At 38.3% G+C, this 15,444-nt stretch overlaps 1 protein-coding gene across 1 annotated transcript in view; it reads left to right on the top strand.

The window, feature by feature from the left end:
• The window catches only part of GPR153 (G protein-coupled receptor 153), a 59,621-nt gene that overhangs the window by 12,556 nt on the left and 31,621 nt on the right, over positions 1 to 15,444 (top strand). The window contains exon 2 of the mRNA XM_072156242.1: positions 12,769 to 13,271. Within this exon, the coding sequence (XP_072012343.1) occupies positions 12,895 to 13,271 (377 nt within the window). The 5' untranslated portion in view covers positions 12,769 to 12,894. The remainder of the gene's footprint in view (positions 1 to 12,768; positions 13,272 to 15,444) is intronic.

Here is a 15,444-nt window from a genome sequence, read left to right as displayed (position 1 = left end):
AGTAAATGTGATGTGTCCTATCAGCTATAAAGAAATGGTGGGAGTATATTTTGCAGCCGGCTCAGTGGCGGCTGGAGCCGTGTATTAATCTATAACAGGATGTCCTATGTGGACCGAGAGAACTTGTCCCAAACACCATCATTTTTTTCTCGTTAATTACTGCATTCAGTGGCGGCATTGTCAAGTGCTCAATCTGAATGCGGTTAATGCAGGGTTATTGATGGAGACACTTATCTTCCTGGAGACTACTTTGTGGGTTTGTGTTTTTGACGTTAGAGACCATCTATATCCTGGATGAGATAATGTAGGCTGAGGCGGACACATTGTGGTTAGTGCAATGCTATAGTCCAAGATATCCTGAATATACACCTGCCTTATTTACTTCTAGATGAAAAGACTTCAAGAACTATCTTTTCATTCTCACCATAAGACAATTGTGTATTTGTAGTAGCAAGAGTTTACATTTTCAAAGCAGGAATTAAATCTGTACTATGTGGGACCAAGTGTTCAGTTTTCCTGTGGTGCCTCCGCAGGGGAAATGAAGTATAACCACAAGTACCATTTAAATTAGGATTTAGTGGATTGACCCTTTATGGCACAATTGGGTTTTCATGGGGGTGCCAGATTTTGCCACTAAAAATAGAACATTCCAAAGTTCTGTCTACTCCCTACATCCCCACACTCCTTTTCTCTTCTAGAGAGGCATGTACTGCTTAGGTGATCATTAGCCAGTGATGGGAAATACAAGACCTGGAACCTCTCAATCCAAAGTTGAAAAGGGGAAGATCAGGTCACCATCAGAGGTGCCTATCTACCTCTTATGGGATTCTAAATCCTTCACTCAACTTTATCTATTGTCGGACAGTCAGTACATCCCCAAATAGATGAGCTAGCCAGTTGGTTCTGCCCATGCTGGTGGGTTCAACCAACTCTGCCCTTATATGGGTACATTCTCTACATAATACATCAGTTATCTCTATGGAGAAAAAGTTATGATGTGAAGTTTTCAGCACTTATTTTTTTCCAGAGGAAACACATCTTCCTACTCACTGACAAAAACATAATATAACCATTATTTCTCCAGGTGATGTATTGAGCGTGTTAGAATACATTATTCACAATCCCGTTCTCATATAGGGAGATAGATATTCAATCTTTTTCTCATTTGGAGCTGCATGCGGCTGTATAAATTCTTAATCAGAATCAGATTATATTAAGCGGCCCGCATAGCGTTAGTTCCACTTTAAGCGCCGCTATTATTAGAAAAGAAAGTATTGAATCATTTATTCTTTACTTTTGATAAGACAGGCACCTCAAGGAAATGTTTTTGAAAAAAAAAATCTAATTCCTTCAGACATTGGCTTCCTTGCGGTTCATTATTATGAGGCGATGCTATACAGTGAAATATTATACTTTGCACTGTAATGATTTGCTGTTTTGATTCATTTTAACTGATGCTTTGATGACGTTTCATTATTTCCATTGTGTATTGCCTACTATATGTGCCACTGTAGCCACTGCTGTATGTGATGATGGTTAGTCTGGGAATGAAAGGGACACTAAGCCTAGAGATGCTTTACTAGTATACTGAGCGCAATCTGTTGTTCCCTGATGTCAGCCATTAGTGACTGTAGAATTACATTCATTGTTATCAAAATTACTGACTGTTGCATTAAATCAATTTATCAAAAATACACCATATCTGTTTTGCATCACCTCTCTATTGTCGGATTGAGGTAGCCTGTACCGAGTAAAATTAGGTTTATATTGCTGCCATCCAGATTATAGAGGTCCAGAAGTTAAAAAACATGGCTGCTTTCTCTCAAAACTGCTCCCCTCATAACCATGGGTAGTGTGTGGTATTACAATTACAGACAGTCCCCGGGTTACGTACAAGATTGGTTCTGTTTGTTTGTTCTTAAGATGAATTTCTATGTAAGTCGGAACTGTATATTTTATAATTGTACCCTCATCCAAAATTGTTTTGATCTCTGTGACAATTGGATTTTAAAAATGTTGGGTTGTCATAAGAACCCGGATTAATAATACATCTTAATTGCAGACACCTTTGATAACTGTTATAGATGATTATTGTAGCCTAAGGCTAAAGTACAGTAAATTAGCAACATCCAGGGGTCCATTTTTAACTAGGGGTTGTCTGTAAGTCGGGTGTTCTTAAGTAGGGGACCGCCTGTAATCTCTATTCACCTTTATACATCTGCGCTGCAATATAAAGCAGTCAAGTCAACTTACAGGCAACTCCTTTAAATTAATGTCAGCCAAACACAACAATTTTAGTAAGTTAGTAGTGCCAACCTTCTAACATCTATGGGAGCTTTCAGAATCTCCTCCAATATATGACTGCATAATCACCCTTAGCCAAACTGTGAACACCGTGTATGCAAATCTCTGGAAGGAGAAGATCTACAGGACTCAATTGGGCCCCCAACACTTATGAGACCGGCGGTCCTGTGTACATCTATCAATCCCATAGAAGTGGGTGGTAAAGTGATGACTAATTATCATCAGGGTTACCAGTTGGAACACCCCTTTTATCATCAAGCCAGCATGTGATCTTATATCTATGTGGATCTATTTGGAGCTGTGTAAATGGAGCTTCATATTAAACACTAAATCAGCAAAGAATCTGCAGTGTATTTCGAAAACTAAAGTAGAAATTCTATTTAAGCTTTTTGTCAGCATGGCTTTAAAGAGGATCGCATCACAACATTATAAAAAACTGGATTTTCATAGCGTTGTGGGTGACCCGCTCTTGCCTTTCTTTCAGAACAGATCTGTTTGCTCGGAAAATCAATCATGAATGCCTCGCTGCGCACCGCTCTATCTCTCTGCAAATCCGTCTCACATCCCAAGTCACTAACTATAGAAAAACTTTTTTTCTGTTCCCTATAGAGAACATTGTGCAACAACAAGCAGTAACATAAACATGAAGCGGGGCCAGTCCTCATCACACATCACTTCTTCTGGCTTCTGCAATGTACTAGTCTTTTGTATATTTTGCATTAACCCCTTGTAACCAGAGTTTTTCCTCTAGAAGACGACATATAATTTCAGTGGTGTACTCTTGCATTCTACCGAAATAAGTTTCCTGTATTTGGCTCAACTGGAAACCGCTGCATCACATTTTCCATGGCCGGTCTAATTGGAAACGTTTTGTCTCACATGTCTGACATAAGGAGACGTCGTCTACAGATGGATTTTATATACTTGCATTTTTATCATAATTGCCCTTTTTGGCCGTTCAGTACAGTGGATGCAAATACTGTACTTTTTCCATAAATGGGATACTCTTATTTGGAATGCTTTATTGCTTGTGGTTTCCAATAAGTTTGGTGTTTTTCCATAAGTACCCCTTTAACTGGCAAAGAGCGTGCTGTGGATCTCTTCCAATTGTAGGTCCTTAGATAACACTGACTCAAGACAAATTTTCCAATTCAGCAATTGGAGTATTGGAACATACCTATAGGAGAGGGAGCTACATTACAAATGTCTAAAATATCCTACTCTGGATACATTGTGCTTGATCATGCTACCAAACCTAAGGCTACGTGCATGCAGCCATGTACACAAACGGGTCGAAAACATGGGAAAGCTTGTGGTCTGTTTCAGCCAAGTGGAGATGTGGGGGGGGGGGGGGGTGAGCACCGTTCACTTGTTCCATCTCCATAGGAAAGGAATTGGGCAGGAATATGACTTCTCTATAATTTGCAGTGCACCATGGCCATGCACAAAAGACCTCAATGGGGGCCATTAGCTGGCTGTTGTTTTTGCAACTAGTTCACGGACGTCATTTACGCTCATGTGCATGTAACCTTAATGCTGATATTGTAGGGTACGGTTGCCCCTTTCTTGTAAAAAAAGATAAGCACTATTCCTTAAACAGGCCCCTTATGACTATGAAAGTAGATTGCACCAGTGCCAGTTGTGGACATCATCTACAGTCACTATGCAGGAGCTATAACTACTAAGTTTCCAGTCACTGCCAGACTGAGGTTCCTTGGGCCCACCAGATAAAAAGGCTCTAAACAAGATATGAGCAGATAAGAGCTGAGATAGCTAGTAAATGAAAAAATTCTGATCCGCCAAAAATGGAAACTATAATAACAAGACTGAAGACATATTGCTTGTATGAATTTTCTCTAGGAGATAATAACCTATTAAATTTTGATCTGCAGGGGAAATGGGAATGTCTTAAAGACGTCCTAGAATAAAATATAATGATAAAGTTAGAGATCAGAAATAAAAAAAAACAAAAGTGAAAATATGAGACAGGGAAGTAAGGAGTCAAATGGAGCAAAACAGGAAAAGATAAAATCTGTAATGCCTTAAAGGAACCTGTCAGCAGAATTTGACCTAATAAACCACTACCAGTATGTCATTAAGCAGTTGAACACCTTCTAGATCAGTGATGGCAAACCTTTTAGACGAGTGCCCCAACAACATCCAAAACCCACATATTTTTCGCAAAGTGCTGATGCGACAATTTGTACAGTAACTTATTACTCGCTGCTCTGTCACATGTTTAAATTGTATAGGAACCTGAGGACACCAATACAGTAGAGAGAAGGAGAAAAAGCTTTGGTTATCATTGCAGCTTCCTTCTATGGTTCTGGGCTGCCTTGGACTGCAAGAGGCCTTGAGTGCTGCCTGGCAAACTCTGCGGTGGATTGATGGCAAGAGTGCCCATAGAGAGGGCTCTGAGTGCCGCCTCTGGCACCCGTGCCATAGGTTCGCCACCACTGTTCTAGATCATGTCTATTTCATGGCCCAGAGCAGTGGCATTGACCAGAAAATCAATGTTGAAGTGAGATGTAATTTGGGTGTATAAAGTCAAGGAGGCGGAGAGTTTAACTCTGAAATCAAGCTTTCCTGACTTAAGAATGCCCCCTTCACTGTAATTGATGGCCCTGCATCCAGACAAATCACTAACCAGATCTCCTTGAGGTGAGGAGAGTTTGACTTCAATGCCGAGCTCTCCACCTCCATGACTTTATAAAACCAATATACATCTCACTTCAAAGTTGATTTTCTGAATGCCACCACACTGAGCCATGAAAGAAACATCATCTGGAAGGTGTTAATCTGCTTCACAACATACTGGTAATGGTTAATTAGATCAATTTCTAATGACAGGTTCCCTTTAATATTCTTAAAGGAAATTTGTAATGTAACAAGGACATTTCTATGTCATATTAATCTCATTCACGTTAATTGTTGATTATGTTTTGGTTATGTATTATATGTATTGTCATGTATTTATCTGTAAGTTAGAAATAAAACTTGAAAGAAAAAACAAATAGGGTTGTCTTCTGCTTGATTTCTAGGGTCCAATATTGGATTAGCCCCTAGTCCATTAGTGGATTGTCTGGTTCTCTGATGGGCGAGTCCAACACTGTTTTTAATATTTGGAACTATAAATCAGAGGTGAACAGTATTTCTATTTTTAATAAAGAAAATAGCCCCTCTATTATAAAAAAAAATATCTTGGTCTGAGGACCACAAAATAATAATAAAATACATTAGTAACATTGGAGCCTTCACTTGGTATAGACGTGGAGTGACCAAAGCAGTGGTGCAACATATTTATTTTTGCACAGAGAACCCTTTTCCTTTCCAACTTCTTAGAAGGATAATTGTTGTTCATTCACAGTCAAGGTCCAGCTCCGGAGCTTCTGGAAAATCAAAGTCATATGCTTCATTGGAGACCTTGGTTAATAATAGAAATATAAGAATAGGGACACATACTAAGCAACCATCACAAACAACATCTCAACTTTTTGAGAAAAACTTCCATAAGTGCTGTAGAAATACTGAAAACAGTAGTACTTTGGTGATTCTCTTTAACCAGTAGTTATAATGGCTATCTGCAGCATCCTACTAATGGACGTAGGAAGTTCAGTGTTCCATAATCCCAGGCCCTGGTGAAGGTGAGGACCTAAAATAGCACTTCAGTGCCCCATATTTCTTTATTTTAACCATGGACAATGATAATGTATGGAAAGTTGTATATATCATATCTTATTTAGTGACAGGCATCGACCTTTAGCTGTGCAGCTACATAGCAGTAATAAAATAAAGCCCATGGCAAAATATGGTAGATTTTAGAGGCCTCCTCCAGCTTGAGGATTACCAACATGACATTGGTATTTGGGTAAGATGTGGAAGCCAATAATTCTCACTTATTAGAGTTGTGGTTAGAAACCTGGTCTCCGTATTCTGCAGAGACAGGTGGCCACACCATTAAGGTCCAAGCGTTGTGACTGATCCACTAAGATTTGTGCTTCTATGGATAATTACTACACTATTGCCTCCTAACTAGGGTTAAAACCCAATGTTCTTCTATGTTTAAGTATTTCGAAAACTTCTGGAGGCCTTCTCCCCACTCTTTGGCATTTCTTATTTATTGTAAAAAGGTTTGGTTACCGGGTCATATTGTGTCATTAGCTAATATTTTACCGTATATTGGGTCTAAGATGAGTCAGAGTAATAATGTCCTTTCCAAAAGCTAGTAGATAGAGACTACTTGGATAACCAGGGGTATTTCTTCCACTTAAACAAGGTGTTTATAAGATTATGTGTGGCATGGAGATTTGTGCGATGCTAGATTGTGATTATTACGATGTAAAGGTCACTTGACAGAAGTATCGCAGCACTCAGGTTATTTTCGTCTGTTGCATTATGAAGCCCACACTTTGGTGAATCATCGTCTTATTACATTCTGTACTATAACAAAAAGGTGTGCAGACTGATGTTCAGGGCTTTAGGCTCGGAGACAAAATATCCCTGCAGTAAGACATCACAGACAGATAGTTATGGATCGGATTGAGGAGCTGAAGGAAATGTGTAGAGCACTTATGATAAGAAATTGCACTTTCCTACAAGTAAAAGTCAGTGTCCTGGGAGAAAGCCTCATCCCTGAGGACAGCAGCTGTTATGTGCAGATAGGATGGGGCTGGATGAATGGATATGATAGACATGTGTTTTATATCACCAGGATCCTTCCTTGGTTTAACACTTCAGTCAAGAACATTCTTCTACCGGTGAAAATCTCATTATTAGCCCTAGGGCCTGTAGGATATCAATATCTTTTTCCATACAGTAGATATTCTTCAACATCATGTAGACGTTATATATAATAGAACATTATGTATAATAGAAGTTATATTCTTGTACATAGGGGCAGTTTTATGGTAGTTATGCAGAAAATAAGAAAAAAAAGAGTTCGCTCACCCACAATCACGAATGGAAGGATTTCATAAAGTGCAGCGATGGGAAATGGTCCGGTCCGGAGACATAAAGTAGAATGCAAAACAGAAGAACGGGTCCATTGGGGGTAAGCAGGAAAAGTTAAAAGCATAACTTTTATTTAAGACATGTTAAAATCCACAAATTCCATGGAAAAAGACAAAAAAGGTGACGCGTTTCAGACCTGTTAGGTCCTTAATCATACAAACACCGAATGAAAGAACCAACCTAAGTAGGAGAGAAAGTACGAAAGTAGAGCCTCCCCTCATGCTCAGGTGGGACACGAGTGATCAGAGAACAAAGTAGCTGCAGGTACGCAAGTAAATATACATGTTAGAAAATACAATATTCAACTTAAACAGTCAAAAAAGATTTGTAAAATGAGTGTGTTTTTTAATTTTTTTTTTATTTAACCCAGAAAGGGACCGTATATCCAAAAGGAGGATCCACTGGATTTAACCCTGTCACTGCCGCATCTGTGAAAGGGAACATGGTCAATCGCTATGATTTTCAAAGTGGTCATGTTGCCAGAATGTATTCTTCAATATGTTGGATGTACATACCGCAAACTAAAAGACAGATTATCAGAACATATCCAAACAGGATTATCCAAACACTTTTGTGACATCCATTCTGGCAACATGACCATTTTGAAAATCCCTGCTATTGACCATGTTCACTTTCACAGACGCGGCAGTGACAGGGTTAAATCCCTTCCCATGAATAAGGCCCAGTTGATCCTCCTTTTGGATACACGGTCCCCTTCTGGGTTTAATAAAAAATGCGACCTTCTTTACATTTATTGAACACATTCATTTTACAAATCTTTTTTGACTGTTTAAGTTGAATATTGTATTTTCTAACGTGTATTTTTTACTTACGTACCTGCAGCTACTTTGTTCTCTGATCACTCGTGTCCCACCTGAGCATGAGGGGTGGCTCTACTTTCATACTTCCTCTCCTACTTAGGTTGGTTCTTTCATTCGGTGTTTGTATAGGTATGATTAAGGACCTAACCAGTCCGAAACGTGTCAACTTTTTCTGTCTTTTTCCATGGAAATTGTAGATTTTAACATGTCTTAAATAAAAGGTATGCTTTTAACTTTACCTGCTTGCTGCCGATGGACCCGTTCTTCTGTTTTGCATTACAGTAGTTATATTCTTGTGCATAAGGGGCAGTATTATAGTAGTTATATTCTTGTACATAGAGGGCAGTATTATAGTAGTTATATTCTTGTACATAGGGGGCAGTAGTATAGTAGTTATATTCTTGTACATAGAGGGCAGTATTATAGTAGTTATATTCTTGTACATATGGGGCAGTAGTATAGTAGTTATATTTTTGTACATAGGGGGCAGTATTATAGTAGATATATTCTTGTACATAGGAGCAGTATTATAGTAGTTATATTCTTGTACATAGGGGGCAGTATTATAGTAGTTATATTCTTGTACAAAGGGGGCAGTATTATAGTAGTTATATTCTTTTGCATAGGGGGCAGTATTATAGTAGTTATATTCTTGTGCATAGGGGGGCAGTATTATAGTAGTTATATTCTTGTACATAAGGGGCAGTATTATTGTGGTTATATTCTTGTACATAGAGGGCAGTAGTATAGTAGTTATATTCTTGTACATAGAGGGCAGTATTATAGTAGTTATATTCTTGTACATAGGGGGCAGTAGTATAGTAGTTATATTCTTGTGCATAGGGGGGCAGTATTATAGTAGACATATTCTTGTACATAGGAGCAGTATTATAGTAGTTATATTCTTGTACATAGGGGCAGTATTATAGTAGTTATATTCTTGTACAAAGGGGGCAGTATTATAGTAGTTAGATTCTTTTGCATAGGGGGCAGTATTATAGTAGTTATATTCTTGTGCATAGGGGGGCAGTATTATAGTAGTTATATTCTTGTACATAGGGGGCAGTATTATAGTAGTTATATTCTTGTACATAGGGGGCAGTATTATAGTAGTTATATTCTTGTACATAGAAGGCAGTATTATAGTAGTTATATTCTTGTGCATAGGGGGCAGTATTATAGTAGTTATATTCTTTTGCATAGGGGGCAGTATTATAGTAGTTATATTCTTGTGCATAGGGGGGCAGTATTATAGTAGTTATATTCTTGTACATATGGGGCAGTATTATACTAGTTATATTCTTGTACATAGGAGCAGTATTATAGTAGTTATATTCTTGTACATAGGGGGCAGTATTATAGTAGTTATATTCTTGTGCATAGGGGGCAGTATTATAGTAGTTATATTCTTGTGCATAGGGGGGCAGTATTATAGTAGTTATATTCTTGCACATAGGGGGCAGTATTATAGTAGTTATATGTGTGTGAAGAGAGAAAAAAAAAGTTGGCACTCACCGTAGGTTAAAAGATTTCTGTCTTTATTACAAAACGCTTTAAAAACACTTCGCTGCAGGAGAGAAGGACAGGAGGCTTCCACAGAAGGCAACGGCCCGTTGCGCACTAAGAGCACTTAATGTTGCCTTGTGGGTCGGTGTACTCAGCTAATTTTTGTTGTAGTCTTGTACAAAGGAGTAGTATTAAAGTATTTATATTCTTTTACATAAGGGACAGTATTATAGTAGTTAGATTTTTGTACGTATAAGGCAGTATTTTAGTAGTTATATTCTAGTACATAGGGGGCAGTATTATAGTAGTTATATTATTGTACATAGGGGCAGTATTATAGTAGTTATATTCTTGTCCATAAGGGGCAGTATTATAGTAGTTATATTCTTGTACATAGGGCAGAATTATAGTAGTTATATTCTTGTGCATAAAGGGCAGTATTATAGTAGTTATATTCTTTTGCATAGGGGGCAGTATTATAGTAGTTATATTCTTGTGCATAGGGGGCAGTATTATAGTAGTTATATTCTTTTGCATAGGGGGCAGTATTATAGTAGTTATATTCTTGTGCATAGGGGGGCAGTATTATAGTAGTTATATTCTTGTACATAGGGGGCAGTATTATACTAGTTATATTCTTGTACATAGGAGCAGTATTATAGTAGTTATATTCTTGTACATAGGGGGCAGTATTATAGTAGTTATATTCTTGTGCATAGGGGGCAGTATTATAGTAGTTATATTCTTGTGCATAGGGGGGCAGTATTATAGTAGTTATATTCTTGCACATAGGGGGCAGTATTATAGTAGTTATATGTGTGTGAAGAGAGAAAAAAAAAGTTGGCACTCACCGTAGGTTAAAAGATTTCTGTCTTTATTACAAAACGCTTTAAAAACACTTCGCTGCAGGAGAGAAGGACAGGAGGCTTCCACAGAAGGCAACGGCCCGTTGCGCACTAAGAGCACTTAATCTTGCCTTGTGGGTCTGTGTACTCAGCTAATTTTTGTTGTAGTCTTGTACAAAGGAGTAGTATTAAAGTATTTATATTCTTTTACATAAGGGACAGTATTATAGTAGTTAGATTTTTGTACGTATAAGGCAGTATTTTAGTAGTTATATTCTTGTACATAGGGGGCAGTATTATAGTAGTTATATTATTGTACATAGGGGCAGTATTATAGTAGTTATATTCTTGTCCATAAGGGGCAGTATTATAGTAGTTATATTCTTGTACATAGGGCAGAATTATAGTAGTTATATTCTTGTGCATAAAGGGCAGTATTATAGTAGTTATATTCTTTTACATAGAGGCAGTATTATAGTAGTTATATTCTTGTACATAGGGGCAGTATTTTAGTAATTATATTCTGGTACATAGGGGGCAGTATTATAGTAATTATATTCTGGTACATAGGGGGAAGTATTATAGTAGTTTTATTCTTGTACATAGGGGCAGTATTATAGTAGTTATATTCTTGTACATAAGGGGCAGTATTATAGTAGTTATATTCTCGTACATAGAGGGCAGTATTTTAGTATTTATATTCTTGTACATAGGGGCAGTATTAAGTAGTTATTTTCTTGTACATAGGGGAGCAGGATTATAGTAATTATATTCTTGTACATAGGGGGCAGTATTATAGTAGTTATATTCTTGTACATAGGGAGCAGTATTATAGTAGTTATATTCTTGTACATAGGGAGCAGTATTATAGTAGTTACATTCTTGTACATAGGGGGAGTATTATAGTAGTTATATTCTCGTACATAGAGGGCAGTATTATAGTATTTATATTCTTGTACATAAGGGATAGTATTATAGTAGTTAGATTTTTGTACATTGGAGGCAGTGTTATAGTACATGGTAGTAATAGGGAAATGGTATCCGCTCACCAGACCTCTTAGGCTTTTTTAGTGTGCACGTGACCCAATCCGAAAATTCTGAGAAACCGCATAGGAAAAATGGAAGAAGGGTCCGGCACACCCATGTCTTGGATAAAAAAGTTTCTTGCTTTTTTAGTTTCTCATAAAATCCAGCATATTGCCATGTGCAAAATAGGACACACCGATTAACGCATTATAACAAAGATGTTTTCGTCAAGGTCTCACACAGCAGACAGTATTATAGTAGTTATATTTTTGCATATTAATGGCGGTATTATTGTAGTTACTGTATATTCGTGTACATAGGTGGCAGTATTATAGTAGTTATATTCTTGTACATGGGGGGCAGTATTATAGTAGCTATATTCTTGTACATAGGGGGCAGTATTATAGTAGCTATATTCTTGTACATAGAAGCAGTATTATAGTAGTTATATTCTTGTACATAGGGGGCAGTATTATTGTAGTTATATTCTTGTACATAGGGGGCACTATTATAGTAGTTATATTCTGGTACATAGGGGCAGTATTATAGTAGTTATATTCTTGTACATAGGAGCAGTATTATAGTAGTTATATTCCTGTACATAGGAGCAGTATTATAGTAGTTATATTCTTGTACATATGAGCAGTATTATAGTAGTTATATTCCTCTACATAGGGGGCAGCATTATGGTAGTTATATTCTTGAGCGTAGGGGGCAGTATTATAGTAGTTATATTCTTATACATAGCGGGCAGTATTATAGTAGTTATATTCTTGTACATAGGGAGCAGTATTATAGTAGTTATATTCTTGTACATAGGGGGCAGTATTACAGTAGTTATATTCTTGTACATAGGGGGCAGTATTATAGTAGTTATATTCTTGCACATAGGTGGCGGTATTATAGTAGTTATATTCTTGTAAATAGTTGGCAGTGTTATAGTAGTTATATTTTGGCACATTAATGACAGTGATGTATCAGTTCTATTATTCTAGACAGAGCAAGGTTTACAGAGAGCTGTGTGAGTTAGATACAACCAGCTGTCCAGCCAATAGAGCACTATTCAGACTCTTGACTGAAAAGAACCAGATAGAATTCAGCGTTTTCTCAGCCTGACAGTACAAACTTCAGAAGACCCAAACTCAGATGTAAGACTTGATAAATATATAAATTGCATGGTCTATTGATTAGAATAAAACTGTATATCACTGTATGTTGCTATGTTAAGAACCTCTTCATATACTTTTATTTTACAGGTTGCCCGGCCACAATGGATATATTGTCATTTTCTAGAACATATTACCATTAGGCTAACTTGTACCAGAAGATGCATTTAACATTATTACTGGTCTCCATATCTGATCCACTACTGTCTTCTCCTGATGGTGCCTTCACCCTCCACCATGAATGATGAGCAGAGACTGCACAACAACGCGGTAGCCTGGCTTATATGCTCAGGGATCTCACTTTTAGCTAATGCCTGGGGGATTCTAAGTATAAGTGCCAAACAGAAGAAATGGAAGCCTTTGGAATTCTTAATCTGCACATTGGCCGGAACTCATATTCTTAATATGGCCATCCCCATCACCATGTACTCAGTGGTCCAGCTAAGAAAGCAGCATTCGGACTATGAGTGGAACGAAGGGGTCTGCAAAGTCTTTGTCTCTACATTCTACACGTTAAGCCTTGTCACCTGTTTTTCTGTCACCTCTTTATCCTATCATCGTATGTGGATGGTTCGCTGGCCGGTAAACTACAGGTAGGTCTCCAGAATCCAAGGAAAGGACCTAAATTTCATGTTCTTTTGCCTTTAGGACGTCATCCTTTCTAGTAGAATAGACTAGAATAAGTCATAATATATATCTGAAGTTCTCTTCAAACTACACTTTATATGTTTCTATGTGTCAATAATGTTGACCACATAACCTAACTCTACATGAGCCTTATTATGCAAAGATTTCACATCTCAAAAAGCAATCCATAGTCATATAGTAACGATCTCTTGAAAGGGGGAAAACAAGAAGCTCATTCACCATGGGAGTTTGGTGCCAGTAAGCTACTCTGCATGAGTGTTGAGAAACAGGTCTAGGACAGCAACCGATGAACCTTTTACATTGGTAGATTAGTGCTGGCCCATTGCAAACTTTGATTGTCATGCAGTTTGCATATTGCCTTCAGCACATTTCTGGTTCACAAATGTTCAGCCTACAATGATAATTTTTTTGGCCTTCTAATTAGCTGACAAATAAGCATTTGCTCATTTTTTGGCTTATTACAGGGACTATTATGCAAGCCAGTGATCTGCACAGAGCGTTAGGACACTCATTAAGCCAATTTTATTCTCACATGTAAAAGGCCGTAAAAATGTAAAAGTAGATGATATTAAAAAAAAGAGCTTAGGCCAATAAAATATTTTGTACATCACATGTCACATTTCCACCATTCCCCAATTCCCCTTGCTCAGCACTACCTGATCCAGAAATTAGGACTGCACACAAGGGCTCATCACTACAGGGAGTCTGTGTATTAGTGACCCACTACAGGCAGTGACTAGGGATGACAATTTTTAGTTCATGATGGCACAAGTGGACCAGAAGTGCAGAGCGGTGGAGCACCAAAAACTAAAGTTGAGAATAGAGTCATTCATCAGGAATGTATAGGTTTTTATAATTTTTATACAGAAGACTGAGCTATTCTTTATACTGAAAAGCACATTTCTATCCTTGTCATATGAAATCCCATATAGAAGAACTCCAGGGGTGCCACCAGGCCTAACTGGTAACGATTCGGCACTAGTCTTCAGCAGTTGAAGTTCCATTCCTAGAAACAACTAGTTTCTTCAATTTCATCTTTTCTTTGAAAATAAAGTGTTGAAGGAAATGTGCAAAAAGTTCTCTACAGATTATGCAAGCTAACCTAATTGAATGAACTTGTTGCCACTATATTTGCATCCCATGGGGTGTAGGAACCATAGAGGCTATGAAGCATATGTAGGACAGAGGGCATTTCTTGGGGGACAAGAGAGTTACTTGTAGCCACACATGTGCTTAGAACCCAAGAGGATTAAAAGGAGTCTACCCCCCACCTGCATATATCATACTTTGCCAGCTGCATGTTGTAGAGAAATGTTTAATTTCCCAAAAAATACCTTTATTTGTTGTGTCCATTATGCAATTTTTTAGAAATTCTCATTTTCACCTTATGCTAAAAGCAGTTGGTGCAACCAGGACATGTCTTCAACAACCAGAGGTTTCTCTTACGAGAAGCATGGGACAACACTGGAAGAAGAAGGAAGCGAATTAGGCAGGAATAGCAGCAGTGCCGGACTGGAGTACCTTGGGCCCATCAGAGAAAATTGGGGGGGGGGCCCTTCATGTAACAAGAAAGACTACCAGACTACTCCTAATTGAAGTGTAAAACACGTTCTGGCGGATTTATTAGAAGAGTGGAGCGGTGCCCACTCCTCTCCATAGGAGATATGGCTGTGTACTGCGGCTGTAGCTCCATGTATCGCTGTGTACTGCAGCTGTAGCTCCATGTGTGACTGTGTACTGTGGCTGTATCTCCATGTATGGCTGTGTACTGTGGCTGTATCTCCATGTATGGCTGTGTACTGCTGCTTTAGCTCTATGTATGGCTTTGTACTGCTGCTTTAGCTCTATGTATGGCTGTGTACTGCGGCTGCAACTTCATGTATGGCTGTGTACTGCGGCTGTAGCTCCATGTATGACTGTGTACTGCTGCTTTAGCTCTATGTATGGCTGTGTACTGCGGCTGCAACTTCATGTATGGCTGTGTACTGCGGCTGCAGCTTCATGTATGGCTGTGTACTGTGGCTGTAGCTCCATGTATGGCTGTGTACTGCGGCTGTAGCTCCCTGTATGGCTGTGTACTGCGGCTGTAGCTCCATGTATGGCTGTGTACTGTGGCTG

Source organism: Engystomops pustulosus, chromosome 6 (genome assembly GCF_040894005.1).
Source record: "Engystomops pustulosus chromosome 6, aEngPut4.maternal, whole genome shotgun sequence".
NCBI lineage: Eukaryota > Metazoa > Chordata > Amphibia > Anura > Leptodactylidae > Engystomops > Engystomops pustulosus.
The sequence above is the reverse complement of the archived record's forward strand: the minus strand, read 5'-3'. Positions and strand labels throughout refer to the sequence as shown.